The sequence below is a fragment of the Echinops telfairi genome, unplaced genomic scaffold, assembly GCF_000313985.2.
Source record: "Echinops telfairi isolate 266 unplaced genomic scaffold, ASM31398v2 ScPeMD7_3533;HRSCAF=4204_0, whole genome shotgun sequence".
NCBI lineage: Eukaryota > Metazoa > Chordata > Mammalia > Afrosoricida > Tenrecidae > Echinops > Echinops telfairi.
In genome coordinates this window covers 93,666,012-93,682,264 of record NW_022107431.1, presented here as the reverse complement: position 1 = coordinate 93,682,264, position 16,253 = coordinate 93,666,012, and the positions used below count along the sequence as shown (strand labels likewise).

Sequence of the window (16,253 nt, the reverse complement as noted above, 5' to 3'; positions counted from 1 at the left end):
ACAATGCCAACGGGGCTCCTCTCTGTAAAGATATCAGCCTTGGAAATCCCATGGGGCAGTACTCCGCTGTCCTAAAGTGTCTCTCGGAATCAGGAACAGGTGGATTGCAGCAGAGGAAAGGAGCGTGCGGTGCAGTGGATGTAGTGCTCATCTGCTGAGCACAATGTCGGCCTCACCAGCAGCTACTCTGGAGAAAGAAGTATCAACTTGCTTCAATACAAAATATATCCTCACCTGTTCGGTTGGTTTCTCTAAAGAAGCAAAGCTGGTGATGTTTGTATATGTTCAATATACAAAGAGATTTATATCAAGGAATGGCTTACGCATTTGGATAAGTAGGTTAAGTCTAGTCTGGTTCAAGTTAGATTTCTTCTACTTATGGAAACTAATGAACAAGAAGCAGGATAATGAAGCAGAGACAGTGGGGGACATAGGCTGGTGGTTGTGGAGGCAATATAAATCCAAAGTGAGCTGAATATATCCACTGTTGGCAGTCTAATGATGCCTTCTGGGATGGCCAGGAAACACAACAGGGGATTGAGGGACAAGACACAAAAACTCAACTCCAGCAATAGGTGGAGGGCCACAGAGGATTCAACTCTGCTCAATCTCTCTTTCTTATACAAAAGGCCACATCCTAAAAGGAGGTGTCATCAGGCTTCAATTAAATTGATAGATTAGGCTTCATCTCTATCCTTACCTAGAACTGTCTAGTTGCTAGAATCCCAAACCATCGTACCTTGAAAACCCTATGGGGTAGTTCTCCTTTGCCCTATAGGGTTATGCTGGCTCACAAATGACTCTGATCCATTCACAACAAAAGTCAGATATTAACAGGTTACAGAGCATGGGTAGATTTGATTTTCAGATAAATGCAAAAGATTTTTTTTAGTGTAAGTCTATCCAAAATATTACACTATACATAAAAAGAGAAACGTAACTTATTTAAAATTCCAAGTGAACTGAGAGTCCTGTGTTTTTATTTGCTAAATCTGGCCATCATCATTCCAACTGTAGGTCTTGAACATGATTAAATTTCTTTCCCTAGTTTTTAACCAGAGGGAGATGTAAACCATGATCTTTCTTTGAAGAGGTTTAAGGGAAGAGGCTCCAGATCATATGAAGTTTGGAAGTAGTGCCTACGATGCACTCTCTGTGGTGCTTACTGTAGCTTGTGACATTGACTTTTGCCGAAAGAAGAAGAAAATAAATGAAATAAATGAAAGAGCAAGATTTCAGTCGTTTTCTAATGACATGGCCAGATGATGCCACAAAATCTTGGCATTGCTGATAAGTACACACTGTGCTGGAAAATCGATAGTTTCTGAAGGATATCCTGAGGGGGAACTTTCCATTATTGAGGTTAGAAGTAGCCCCACACCCATAAATTCTTGAAATTCAGTGTTCTGTGTCCCTAAGCAAGGAAATATGGATCTTTCTCTAATTTCTTAAACGGGTGAACGTGAATTATTACTTTTAAAAAGCACTGATCTATCTACATATTTTAATTGCATTGTCTATTACCTGTATCAGATATCATTGATTGAGTTGAGAAGGTAAATGTAAATACATTTCCTTCTATTTTAAGAAAAATGTGTTAGAAAAATAAGCTCACTAAGCAGATAAATTCTGTTGTTCCTTAAGTACTGTTAAGCCAATTTTGACTCGCACAGGATCCCTGGTGGTGGAAAAATTAAGCACCTGGCTGGTTGGTGGTTTGAACCCACCCAGTGGTTCCATGGGAGAAAGCTCTGGCAATGAGCTCTTTAAAGATCAAAATCTAGAAAACCCTATAGGGGGGCAGTTATTCTCTTATCGTATTTATCTTCATGAAAAAAATTATAGGAATGGTCATTAATATTACATTATTCACACTAAATGATAACCCAGTGTAATAGTAGACTCTAAATAGTAGACTCAGATTATATCATTGACTGATTCACATACAAAAATAATGCAGATTTTTTGTTTTTGCTTTGTTTGGGTTATTTGGTACATTTTTTAATTACACAGTTTAGCATCTTTTTGGCCCAGCATTCCAATTTTATAAATATCTACACAATGACTTCTGGTTACATTTAGCATTTCCCTTTCCCTTAAACTCTAAGGCAATATCAACTGCTGTATTATTATACAAGAAAACACTGTTTATAGAACTCAGCTCTCCTCAACACTGCTTCTTTTCCCTCAAACTTGTAGGAAAAAGCTTCTCCAAAACTTAGGGTAACACCTGTAAACCATTTGATCTTCAGTTCTTCATATGATCATCCACTCCCCGACAGAACAGAGATATTCAAAAAATATAATGTTCTCAATATATTTCTATAAATGAAATCACTTCTCTAGAAATAGCCAGAAAAGTCACTCAAAAATTTAGTTTCACTAAACCTTTGAGGATTTTTTAGATCTACAATAAAAAAAATGTTAAATCTGTGTAGAGACTTCCTATATGCCCGATACCCAGTTCCCTATAGTGTTCAGATTTTTAATCAGCATAATATATTTGTACCAACATCAGATATGAAGAAAGCAATGGCCATTCAGCAGAGAAGAAAAAAGAATATGTACTAAAAATTGATGTCAGAAGGGACTCTGATACTTGTTCTTAGATGTACAGCAAAGAAATATGGAAGAAACAATGAAGTAGGAGAGCAAGATGGTTTCAAAAGGTGACTTGGGAAGACAAAGTAAAATATTATAATGAAATTAGCTAAGACCTGGAGTGAGAAAATCAAAACAGAAGAACGTACGCAGCATTTCTCAAGCTGAAAGAACTGACGAAAACTTATAATACTGAAGAATACAGGAAAAATATTGATGGATACCAAAGCATCAGAAGATGATGGAAGGAATGTACAAAGTCATTCTTCCAAAATGAAGTGATCAGCATTTAACCATTCCGGGAGGCTGCGTAGGATCAAGAACTGATAAAACTGAAGGAAGAAGTCCAAGCTGCACTGACGACCCTAGTGAAAAACAAGAAATTGACAGAGTACCAATTGAGTGTTTCAGTAGATGGGTGCAATGCTGAAAGCCCTCACACATCTATAGCAAGCAATTTGGAAGACAGCTATTTGACCAATGACTGGGAAATATCCATATGTGTGCCCATTCCAAAGAAAGGTGATCCAACAGAATGAAGAAATTATCAAATAATATCATTAATATCACATTAAGTAAAATTTTGCTGAAGATAATTTAAAAGCAGTCACTGTAGTATATCAGAGGAGAAAAATGGGGCGTTCTCTTCCCTCAAAGAGTTAGTTTACAGGGGCAGTTCTACCCTCTCCTATAAGGACGCGATGAGTCAGCATAGACTTGATGACAATGGGATTTTTTTTTCCAGTAGCACATCAAGCCCGAGTCTGGAGAGGACTAGGAAAGAGCGCAAACATTGGTGATGTCAGATAGATCTTAACTTAAAGCAGAGGTATCGCTTTAAGTTTACTTTTGTTTTCATACCTGAGCAAAGACATTCAATGATGTGGATCATTACAAATTGTGGCTAACATTGCGAAAGATGGGAATTCCAGAACACTTGATTGTGCTCCTGATGAACCTCTGTATTGATTACGAGGCAATCATTTTAACAGAACAAGGGGTTTCTGTGTGGTTAAAAATCAGGAAAATTTTGTGTCAGGGTTGTATCACATGACTATATTTACGTAATCTCTTTGCTGAGCATGTAATTGGAGAAAGTGGAATTTGTGAAGAAGAGCGAGGCATCAAGATGGGAGGTGGATTCAGTAACAACCTGTGACACCGGTGACATCAACTGGCTTGTTCAAAAGCTAGGCGACCCGAAGAACTTTCAGTGGAAGAGAAAGAGGACAACTTTCAGTAGGGATAGGACCTCAACATAAAAGAAAACATCTTCAAAGATGTACCAAAAATGATATCACAATAAACAGAAACTATTGAGTGTTCATTCTGTTGTACACACGTGGTCGCCTTGAGCTGGGATTGAATTGCTGGCACCTACAACAATGACTCCAAAAGGCATTGCTATTAACAACGGCTCCCTCCTCATTGAGAGTTCCTTAGAGTGTACTTGCGGTTGTGTTGTGTGCTAGGATCCCACACAGATACCACATTACATGTTGCGTCACACCTCGGCCGGCTCCTCTTAGCTGGGAGTATAGCAGCCTTTCCTAATTATTGGTGACCTTCAGAGATTTGAGGGGGAATGGGCAAGCATTTTACAGAGTGCTTCTCAAATGTTATTTTCCTCATACTTTTCTCATGATGAATCAGCAGTTACGGAATTTTAGGAGAAAGATGGGACAGCTGAAGTAATAGCCTAATCCCAGACTCGTGTGCTTCTTCCATGTGGACTTAGATGACACCTCATTTAGATGACTGCTTGTTTGACGTCAAGCCTTTAAGACCCTACATCAGGGGCGCGCAATACTTCAATCTCGATATGCTAGATGATCGCAAATGTAGTGTGGGTAGATCACATGGCATTAAAAAAAAAAATAGACCAAAGCCTACCATCAGTCCCGTCACTTAATTGATATACAGCGCAGCCAATCAGATGCAATCTTAGGTGTCAAATGCATGCGCAAACAACTGGGCTAGTTGCAGCAAAACTGACAAGCTAAATTATCGCCAATTTTTAGACCTTGTTTTTCTTTTTTCTCTTAAATGTAAGAAAGGGTATTAAAATGAGTGGGGGAGCTGGAGCAAGTAAGATGACAGAAACGTATCACTTTCATACGGCATGGGAGATTTTGACACTACAAGCCGACATTCAGCTGAAGTCCAGAGCGCATGAACAGTTCTGGAACTTACTCGCAGAGGGAAAGTACCCAAACGTGAGAAAATGTGCTACCCCCTTGACTGCATTATTTGGCTCTACTTATTTATGGGAGTCAGCCTTTTCCCACATAAAGATCATTAAGCCCAAGTACCGTTCCACCATGACTGGTGATCATTTGGAAGTGTGTTTGAGACTGGCTGTCAGCAGTGACTGTCCGGACTATGCCGCCTTGGGTCATTCCATTCAGTTCAAGTCATCAGAATAAACTCAGATAATGACAAAAAATGTACATAGTTCATTGTGTTGTATTGTGCAAGATGGACTCAAGGTACATAAACATACAGTTTACATATAAAGAATTCTCAATACATTTATAGATAAATGTAATAAATAATAAAAATAGACATGTTTTACATTTTTGTAGTTGGTAGATCATTTTGACTTGACCATTATATAAGTAGCCAGCATACTGAAAAAGTGTGAGTACCCCTGCCCTCGATGCTATTCTTTCTAATAGCTGGGCATTATCTGACTTCTTCATCACACTTTGCACCCATATCTTCTGTGATCTCTTCATGAGGGCGAGTATCAGGTAGTGCCATGTCATAGGCTAATTGTTCCTGGATTAGGGATATAATTAAGTGAAAGCCCCAAATCCATTCATATATATATGATTGATATGTGTCTCTGGTTTGCTCCAGAGACATCATGGTCATTTTACGATGGAGAACATTATAAATCACCCTCCACCCCCACCCCCGACCCCCCGGGGCATAGGATGGTTCTGTTTATAATGCCATCAATTTACCAAATGCTACAAAATTTAAAACGCTGTTGACAACATATACAGGCCAGTGTTTCAGACTGCAATACATGGATTGTTGACTTGTACTTAATAAACTCTTAAGTAAATAAACACTATTTACACGGACAATGGGGCTTAGTGATAGGACAACATTTCAACATTTTCTTTTTTTTTTTTTTTTCTTTTTCATTTCAACATTTTCAATGAGACTCGCGTATAGAGGCAGAACAATGACTACCAGACGAATACATCATCAGCATCTGATGTTGATTTCCATCATCACCTGGCTGAGGTCCTATATAACAAGTTTCTCTTTTGTAAAGTTGCTCCTTTTTTCTTCCTTTCCCAAATGGAACTATTTGTAAGAAAGTCACTATGGGTAGCTTGTTCTTAAAAGTTGAACAGTTATCTTCCAGTTCCTCGAGGGGACAGTCAGTTTCTACATAATTCCTTAGAAATTCTTCTGCACAAGACATTTGGTCCTTTACCTACATTTAAGTAATCCTTTACCAGATTCAGCTGTTTCTCCAGAGTCCTGGTTCCTTTTATTGTTGAATGGCAATAGAAACCAAGGTCTGGACCCTAGGTGAAGACCACTGTTATTACAAAGCACAACAAAAAATATTGATCCTCCTTGTTCCATACCTGAATGCAGTTGCTATCACAATGAAGATTATATATTTCAAATTTCGTTTGGTGGGAGACATTGTCATTTAATTGTCTTCTGGTGCAAAATAGCATAGCAACTATTAAAGAATGTGATTTCAGTTGTTTTTCCCTCTGACTGTTGGGTGTTTTTTTTTTTCGTCTTGTCTCTTTTTTTTTTTTTAAAGGAATTGAGTGTTTAGAAAATAAAACCCTAAAGAAAGAAAGGGTGACTTACTTCTCTCTAGACTTATTGGCGAGCCACCTGGTAATTCAACCAGAAATGGCAGGGTGTGTCTAAGTCTAGGAGGAACTGTCTTTATTCAACTGGAGTTCCCAAAGAATTCTGCGATCACTGCAGACACATGAGGTCTGATGGCGGAAAAATGAGAAGATTGCAACACAGGAAAAATGACACACAAATACCATTATCCAACTAAATATCCACCTTGTATTTTTATGATATACGTATGAAGAAGGCTTATTAACAATCTGTGATATGCAGATGATACAACTTTTCTGACTGAAAGCCAGGAAGACTTGAAGCACTTTCTGATGAAGATAAAGGATTACAGTCTTCAGTGTGGATTACAACTCAATGTAAAGAAAACTCAAATCCCCATAACTGGACCAATGGGTATCATAGTGATAAATGGAGCAAAGATGGTCAAGGGGTTCAGCTTTCCTGGATCCACAATCAATAGTTGTGGAAACAGCAATCAGAGGACGCACTGCGCTGGGTGAATCTGCTGCACAAGACCTCTTTCAAGTTTTCAGAAGCAAGGATGTTACTTTGAGGATTAAATGTGCCTGGCTCAAGCCATGGTATTTTCCATTGCCTCATATGCACATGAAAATTGGACATGGAATGAGGACTGATGAAAAATTGATGCCTTTGAACTACAGTGTTGGCAGAGAATGTTGAAAGTACCATGGACTATCAAAAGAAGAAACAAATCTGTCTTGGAAGAAGTATATCCAGGATGCTCCTTCGAAGGAAGAATGTGGACACTTCGTCTCATGTGCTTTGGACATGTTAATCAGGAGAGTCCAGTTCCCAGAAAAGCATATCGTGGTTTTTAAAGTGGAAGGACAGCTAAAAAGAGGAAGGACCTTGGCCAGGTGGATTGACACAGTGGCTGCAACAATGGGTTCAAACATGGGAGCAATTTGGGGACCGTGCAGGACCCAGTGGCGTTTGGTCCTGTTGTTCCTAGGGACTTGAGTCTGAGCCAATTCAATGGCCCCGAATAACAAAAACATCAATGAAGAGGGATCTCTTTTAAAATTAGGAATGGTTTTTTTATAGTCAGTCATGTATTCCATCCAATATCTGGACTTTAAATGGTTTTAAAACAACAGGTCCAGGCTATACTAACTCAGGTTTCCCAAAATTCCAAGCAACTAGGATTGATAGTTTCCCAAATTGTACCAAAAATTAGGCGATGTGGTGCTAACTTGCTCTTGAAAAGGGCAGTTTCCTTGTGCCCACTTTACATGCAGAACAAATATCATCTTAGGTCCTGTACTTGTTCTTCTTTCTATGTAACCCTCTGGTTCCAGACTCCTAATACTTTACCCCAATTTAAATACTCTGAAATGCCATAGATCCTCAGCGATAGACAGAATGGCTGAAGACGGGGAAACAGCACTTAGGCTACTCATAAAAACCAACATCCACCCAGGTCTAAAGAATACTGCAGTTCAGAACCAAGTCTCTCTTGGGAATTGAAAGGAACTTATTCCTGGTCCTGTTAGCACAGCTAAGCCAATACCCTCACAACATTTTCTTGGCGTCTCTCAGTTGGATCCTTTTGAACTTACTGATCCAATCAAAGATGGGCTGGCTCAGAGCTGGATGGTGTCATTTATTGGGCTCTAACAGACAAGTTGCTGGAGGCTGATTTTCTTCAAGCGCCACCTCGTCCTTTCTCATGGACACAGGTTAGGATTCAGAGGAAGCTCTCTTTCATCCATATGGGCAGAGACTAAAGACAGCAGTCACAAATCAGTAGAAAAAAATAACTTCTCTTTATTTACACACAAAAAATCCAAATATTGGATGCTGTAAACAAAATTCACAATCTGTTCCCTCTAGCATTGATTCAACATGTCAGTTTTTAAGAGTCTCTTTTCCATCAACTCCTTTTCTGCCTGTGACACAGTTTATAATCGAACTATTCCAAGAGTGACCCAGGTGCACCTTGCTGCAGTAGGATGCCTCACGGTAGGCAGCAGTTGTGGAGAGGTGGGAGGGAGGGAGGGGCCAGCCAGCAGGCAGCGCTTCCTCCATTCTGCAAGGCTTTGCAGCAAGTCTTGTCAAGTTCCCTTGACATCTTTAGACTTTGTGATTTTTACCATTTACTTTGCTAGCAAGCCATTATTTCAACATTACAGAGAGATTCTTTCTTAGCACTAAAAAGGCTATGCTAAAAGGAACCTTAAAGAAAGATTATATCCAAATAGGTGCTATATATGAAATTACTTTTTTTTGGCTTTTTGGTTTAATCTAATACACTTCATCTTCAATGATAACAAAAAACAAAGCTTATTTTTGAACTGCTGACAGCTTTCAACATAATACATTTCATTTACTAGAGTTCACAATATTCATATAACAAGAAATGCACTGAAAACTTTATGCACAGGAAAGCAACCGAGGATAAGCAAACAGAGAGGGTTGGTAAAAACAGTATATTCTCTTTTTGTTTCACTTCCTTTTTGGCTTGGATTGCAGATATTCTTTCATCATTGCTTTTTGGGTTTGGGCGCCACATTGAAATAGTCCATCTGGTACCAGACTGAGCAAATCCTTCATCCCATTCCTAGAAGGGACAAGTCCACCCTGGTGAAGAATTCTTGAGGCAGTCTGACTTATTGTAACTGAAGTAAACTTTCCAAAAGGGCATCCATCGTCTCATGTTAAATGTTCTCTGACATGCCAGTCTGGACAGGAAAGGAGAAGAGCTTCCAGAAGATAAAACTTCTTCCTGTTTTAAAGTAACAGCACCAAACCAAAGAAAACCCACTGCTGTTGATTCTGACTCATGGTGACCAAGTAGGACAGAGGAGAACTGCCTCCCCCTTGGGTTTCCAAGACTGTAAATCTTTACAGAAGCAGACTGCTTGCTACAGCTTTCTCCCCAAGGGTTGCTAGTGGGTTCGAACCATCAACATTTTAGTTAGCAGCCAGACACTTTAACAAGTGCACCACTAGGGCTCCTTAGTAACGTCACACTAGGTCAGAAAACCACAAAAGCAAGCAAATCACAGGCACAAATAAGGAGTTGCGAGCTCGTCTTTTCTCTGACCTATATACTTTGTGCTCTCTTGCCAGACATTCAAATTTTTAGGCCACACAGCAATAGAAGGAGACATATATTCCACTGTTTGTTCAACTATATAGGCACAAGACTACAGTACATACGCAAGAGAAATAAATTATACAGGTCTTAAAGTAAATGCTGAAAAGTTGTCTTGAGTACAGCCTGTTCTATCTGATTGCCAGGTGTTGGCACTTAGAATTATGCCACCAACTCCGGAGTAAGCACGGACATAAATATCTGAGAAAATACATGGAAAGTATATTTAAAAATAAGGCTCTTTCATGCAAAAATCTGTCATATAGGAACAACAGGTTGTTGCTATGGCAGAGTTAGAGACCTCCAGACGCTTTCAAAGGAATGGACAACTCAGTTGTTAAGTTAGGATGCAAAGGAAGAAATGAGCACCAGCTGCCCCCATGCTCCTGGGCCTGCCCTTCATCGGCTGTCAGGAAACTTCCCAACACAGAAGCCGGCAGAGGGCTGGTTTCTGACAGGTGAGTTGTAGGCCTAATCTGCAAATGTTTCCTGGGAATTCACAATGAACTTCAAGCCCAGGGCCCTGGAGTGAGGGAGACTCAGCCCACCTGGGAGTAGGAAGAATCCCCTAGGAAACAGTGAGTGGCGGTAGCTGTTACAACTCAGACAGAATTCACAGGAAGCGGCCAAGGCAAATCCATCAGTTTTCCATTAAAGCCTCAAAGACAGAAACACAAAAGGTAGACCAGATGGATTGACCTCGCACTGTGCATCTGAGAGATGCCCAGAAAACAAAGAAGCAAAAATATTATACTGCCAATAGGACAACAATATTTTCTTCCCCAATCCATCCTAACGATGAAGAAATACTAAGGTTGGCTTTTCTGAGGAATTAGCAAAGTAAACAAATGGTCATCCACTAGGGGTGGTGGGGCTGATGTGGCTGCCTCACCAGACAAAGATAAGGCTGGTTTTGTCTTTAATAAATGCATCTTCAGAGACCCCAGTGACTAGAGAGAGGCTGGGAGATGGGTTGGTTTTAAGTTTAGCTGTCATTGAACTAAAATAGTAATGCCGGTTCACTTCACAAAGGCCTAACTGGTCTCTTGGGAAAGAAAAGAAAGTTCTTTATTTTAATGCAAAGTGATTTAATTTAAAGTACAGTACAAAATATTTAAATGCAGTGTGACAACCAGATCAAAGATATTTCATCTTGGCATGGATTTATAAAATTTTATATATAATATATATTTCATATATAAATTTTAAGCAATTGTGCAAATACTCTTTAAAAAGGGTCATTTCACATTTTAATTCTAGTGGTCCTGGAATGCAGAATGCATTCATTTAAAAACTCATTAAGTAGTAGTAAGTAGTGTTCAGATCACCAGAAAATACAAACACTTTTTTAGCAGTCAGGGATTTAAATAGCCTATCACTGATCCATTATCCACTGGATTATATACCATGGAGGTAAGCATTTTAAAAAATGGTTCAAACCTGTCAAATGATAGCTCAGTTTAAAAAAAGAATGCTCTGCCAAACAAATATTCTCCCATTTGTGGAAAACCCTGGTACACGCAAGCACACGCACATGCACACACGCACACACACACACACACATACAAGGGTTGGTTGGGTGGGAGTGGGGACACCTCATTAAAAATGTATACTCTCTGTTTTTTCTATCAAATATATTACTTGTTTCCCTTCTTTAATTTTTTAGATGTGGGTTTTAATTAATCACTGCAATATGCCCACGTCTCATGTCATCCTATTGAAAATATAAAAGCACACAGAATTTAAACATCTATTTACTACATGATTCTAAACCATAGTCAATGTACATGTGTATATATATACATATACCATGTATGTACATACACATAATATACACACACAAACACATACACAAGTACCTCTAATAATATCACACTAACAATGTTAACTTTATACAAGTATTTGCCAAGAAAAAAATAGGGCATTTCCTCCACCATTCACAAGCTTATGGTTTTTTTCTTCTTGGGTCCCTGATAAAATAAAGTAATAATTAAACCAAAAAATAATTTTCCATTTCAATTTTTCAGAAGGCAACAGGCACTTTGATGTATAATGGTGTGTAACAAATATAGTGACTCTTTATATATGCTATTATATCTCTTCGACTTGGGTATTTTTATCTGTTAAATCTTTGGTCCTTGAGCATACTTTCTTTGCTACAGCTGTTTCTGTTTGCATTTTCCCATTTTAAAAATGCGAGCTATGCACGCAGCTGGAAATAATGGATTGTGTCATCCTAAATTCTGCTGTTTGTTATGAGAGCTGCACCAACCTACTACTGTTTATTTGGAGCAAGCTGTTTCCGTAAGCGAAATCAGATCATTCCATAGAAAGAACTTGCTATAATAAGCCCCCGATTAGAAAGAACTGTTTGAGGACCCCTTCTTCATCCATTGTGACTATCTGAACTCCCAAACTGGTCAATCACTTAGCGTGAGACCCGTTTTCTGTTTTTGTTTGTGAATTGCATTCTAGGAGAATCGGTCTTCCTTTTTTTCTTTTCTTTTTTTTGGTCCCTCTCCCTATGGCAAGCTATGGGGCAGGCACTGACTGCAAACCCATATTGTCATCAAGCATTTTACTCTTGTTATTTTAGGAGAGCCTGGTTACTTTAATGACAGGTCTCGTGTATTCCAAGATAGAATCCAAATGGGTAAGAGGATAAGGTGGGAGGGTTTGGGGGAGGTAGGGGTCGTTATTTCTAGAACACGCTCCCATAGCTATTAAAAAATCCACAACCTTTGCCAAACTTAAAACCAGGAGCAGATCATCATTACACAAAAGACGCCCTCAATCAGGGCTGGGTCACTCTTTTTCTCCCCCCACCCCCAATCTTGTCTAAAATGGCTTCCCCACGGGCATCTTTAAATGATCCTTAGTTACATGGTAGCCAAGTAGAGTATGTCTGTTGCTGGCATGTGAATACTGGCTGAACCTGTGCAATGTAATAATTGCTAAAGTTGGCATCTGCCACATAGGGGGCCGGTTGGTAATAGCAAGTAACGTTGGCCACATTAGGGATGACGTTTTGCTCCGCTAGCACCCGGATAGCCAGCATCGTGATAAGGTTTAAAGTCTGTCTTCTCTCATGGCCCATCAGGCACACCGTACTCTCATTCACAACCTCATGAAGGGTCATGAGATAGTCGTACTTTCGATCCTCCAGTCCCACGAAATGGTTCTGCAAATACGACTCTAGTTTCCTCCGCTGCTCCCCGATGTCGGAGAAGTCGATGAAAAACCTGGAACACATATACCTCTGAAGGGTCTTGATCTCATCCGAGGCAGGCCGAAAACCCCTCACTAAGAGGTTACAGTACTTGAGCAGGCCCCCCCCTCTGATTTCCTCAGGGTTTCTGGTGGCAATGATCTTGTTACAAAGGTGGTCAAAGGCTTCTTGGAAATCCCCGTAGACGCTCTCACCAATGATAGTAGGGTGGAAAGTTTCACTCATTGGGTTCTCTGAACAGTCATAAAAGAGGAGAAGAGAGTCTAATTTGATTTGAAAAGAATCTACACTGAATTCAAACTGCCTCCGGAGAGAATCCACAAATTTCAGTTCCACATTTTTGCCACTGTTGTTTGACAGGGAGATAAGACTCCAGCGGTCGGAGTCGTTGCACACTTTAACCATTTTCTGCACATAAGCCTCCTACAATTAAGAGACAAAAGAAGGTGATGAGCTTGAGTATAGAAAACAAATAAATGCCACACAGCTTAGAATTATTTTGCTGTTTCCCCTTTTGTTTTGTCGAGTTTCTGCAAAACACTACCTACTGGCTTAAATAGTCTTCCGAAGACAGAAAGAAAGGGGGGGGAAATTTTAACGAGTAGTTTTACTGTCTGGGAAAGAGACAAGAAGTAATAGTTTGAGGCTTTTGGCAGACATAGCACAGCGCTGAACGGTTCTGCTGTCATGTCTGATTTTAAAAAATTATTTCTCGACAGCGGTTTAGGGGCACACTGCTCACACAAGGCACAGCAGGGCATGGTGGAAAGTGAGACGGCCTCTCACCCCTTTCCCCCTCCCCCGCAGGCAGCCACTGTTGCCTGTCCTTCCCGGAGCACCATCTGCACTGACAAATACTAACTAAATGATGGCGGCACTCTGGGAGGACGTCCGCGGATCATTTTAAGTCATTAGGAAAACTCCTCTTAAACCCTTGGGATGAGGGCGGGTGGGGGTGGGGGGAGATAACCTTAACACATGGACAGGAAGGAAATCACTATGCATATCTTTGACACCAGGAGCCATCAGCAGAACACCTCTAAGAGCTCTCTTCAGGCTTTCCAATAATACAGTAATCAACTCATTGACTTCGGTTCTGCTTCAAGCTTCTGTTTTTCCCAAAGATTAGATCATAAGATGACTCAAAAGAATTATGGACACAGTTCATTCTACCATGTATCAGAACCATTCTGGACAAGACTTCAGCCAGGAGAGCTGAGAGCAACTACATAAATAAATAAACAACTGGGGAGGGACAGAGCAGGGAGGGCACGGAGGAGGAAGCGGAGAAGAGTTGCGACGCTGAAGCCCCAAGCAAAGGCGAACAAGCAACACTGTCCACGCACCTTATTCTACCAGGCGCCTTCTGTAGGCATAAAAAGGCAGTGTCCCGGGGCCCTCTACCCGCCGCCCTCCCTATCCGCTTCTCCGGGTCCGGTTCTCCGGGTCCGGTTCGGTTTGGCCCCGCTCGGGACCCCAGGCACGAGCTTTACCTTCAGCGTGAGTGGTGTGATCTTCTCTTTGTTCACCCCTTCGGGTAAGAAGTCCAAGAGACAGTCCAGCACGACGTCCTTCACAGTCTGAAACTCCTCTTCCCCTCGCAGGTCGGCGAAGAAGATAAGGTCTAGGTCCTTGTAGCCCAGGCCGCTATCCTGGTGCAGGACGTGGCTGGCGGCCGAGCCGTTGAGGCGCACGTCCCGCACCCCGATGCGCTGCTCGGCCAGGCGGCGCCGCACCACCTTCACGATCAGGCTGGGCTGCAGCTCCAGCGTGGGGAAGTTGCCGCGCCCGTGGATCGGGATGGTCTCGCTCAGGATGCCGTCCAGCCGCTGCACTTGCTCCCAGTTCAGTACGTTGCAGTGGGCCGTGGGGCTTTCGCAATACTCCGAGCACGGCTCGTCGAAGCCGGCCGCGCCGCCGAAGTCGCCCCCGCTTAAGTCGCCAGCCAGGGGGACGTAGGGGCCACTGCCCGCCAGGTCGTCCTCAGCCATGGCAAAGTACCCTTCGCCCTCTGCCATGAAGTGCCCGCCAAGCGTCACTTGGGCCGGCTCGGTCCTAAAAGGAAAGAGAGATAGGGACCGAGCGTTGTAAGTACGTCGCACCACGCGGGGTGGGGGGTGAGGTGGGGTGCGGGCAGGGGGCAGCAGAAGGAAGAGTGCGCCCCCTCCAGGGGTCGCCCCCCTGCCCCTGGGCACCCCTCAGAGACCCTCCCTCCTGGGGCCCCGCCACCCCCAGCCGCGCGCATCCCGCAGAGCAGCCCCGCACCAAAAGTATCTCTGATGCATCTGGAAAGCGCAAGCGGGAGTCCCGTCTGGGTCACCTGGACGCGGCCGCGCCTTCTAGGAGAGCGGAGCGGAGGAACTGCGCGGTGGCCACACTCCGGGAGCGAGGAGCGCACTCTCGGCAGCGGGGAGCCACTGGGTCCTTCCCCGAGCTTCCCCGCCTGCTCTGGCCACTCCCGCCCCGCGCCCCCGCCTGCGCAGCTGCCCCCCCCCAGCGGTGGTCCCGGAGTGGCGGCTCCCACGGACGCCGCCGCTGCACACGCACACGCACACGCTCCTGTCTCTGGAGCTTTAGCAGTTGTGTCAGGGCAACGTCCTCTGTACTTTTTTTATATGGGGCTTCTCCGCGCTTCCGGGGCCCTGGCGCGGCGCGCTCGCCACACCCTCTCATCTGCATAGGGCGCCGCCCCCTTTCTCCCTCCCCGCCGGGGCGGGCGGCCAAGCGCCCTCCGGGCTGCGACTTGTGGAAGGTCCCAGGCTTTACGCGTGAGCCTGCGTACCCGTCTGTGTGTGTGTGCGCGCGCGCGCATAGAGAGAGAGGTTTAATTCATATTTAATTGGATCCTCCCTCCCTCTCCTCCGCCTCTCTTCTCACTTCCAAGGCAGACGCACCTTTGCAATGCCCCCCCAAATCCTAAATGACCATCAAAACTGCATCATAAGTGATGATTCATAACTGAAAGTGCAGAAGTGCCCAAACTCGGGGAAAATAAAATTGTCGCCAGCGAAGGCGTCCTTAAACCCTAGTGGCAGCGCTCCCGCGTGTCCTCCCGACCGCCTCAGTCCTAAGCCTCGGTTTCCGCGTACACGCGGGAGTCCACGCACGTCAGCCGCCGTGCAGGGAAGAGGAAGGGCTGGGGGATGACTAGGTTTCGATTCTCGAAGCCTCTGGAAGCGGGGAGGCGCGAGGGGCCAGCCCGAGCCGGCACGGGGGCGGTGCCAGGCTGCGCGTCCGGTTCCCGAGCGCGAGCGGCGGCCGCAGCCCAAGCGGTGCGCGGCAGAGCGCGTCGCCGAGGACGCCGCGCGCCCCGGGCCCGGCCGGCCCAAAGCCAATCGCACCGAGGGCTGGGCGGGCCGCGCCGGGAGCGCGCTGCCGCGGAGGCCGGGCCGGGTCCCGAGCGCGGGCGGGCGAAAGTTCGCTCGCGTGCAAGCAAGTGCATTTGTCGCG

The 16,253-nt window shown here is 43.5% G+C and overlaps 1 protein-coding gene across 1 annotated transcript; it reads right to left on the bottom strand.

The window, feature by feature from the left end:
- Positions 1–8,220: 8,220 nt before the first annotated feature.
- On the bottom strand, positions 8,221–15,110 carry TENT5A (terminal nucleotidyltransferase 5A). Its single transcript, XM_004696291.2, has 3 exons — positions 15,069–15,110; positions 14,297–14,858; positions 8,221–13,226 (listed from the first exon to the last, which is right to left on the bottom strand). The coding sequence occupies exons 1-3, from the start codon at positions 15,086–15,088 to the stop codon at positions 12,450–12,452; spliced, it is 1,359 nt and encodes a 452-aa protein (XP_004696348.1). The 5' UTR covers positions 15,089–15,110; the 3' UTR covers positions 8,221–12,449.
- Positions 15,111–16,253: the final 1,143 nt, after the last annotated feature.

Excerpts from the sequence above, each read along its gene's own strand:
- TENT5A (XM_004696291.2), bottom strand. The coding sequence starts at position 15,088 with ATGCATCAGAGATACTTTTG. Across the intron at positions 14,859-15,068 it reads ATGCATCAGAGATACTTTTG|GACCGAGCCGGCCCAAGTGA; the intron begins GTGCGGGGCTGC and ends CTTTCCTTTTAG. Across the intron at positions 13,227-14,296 it reads TCACACCACTCACGCTGAAG|GAGGCTTATGTGCAGAAAAT; the intron begins GTAAAGCTCGTG and ends TCTTAATTGTAG.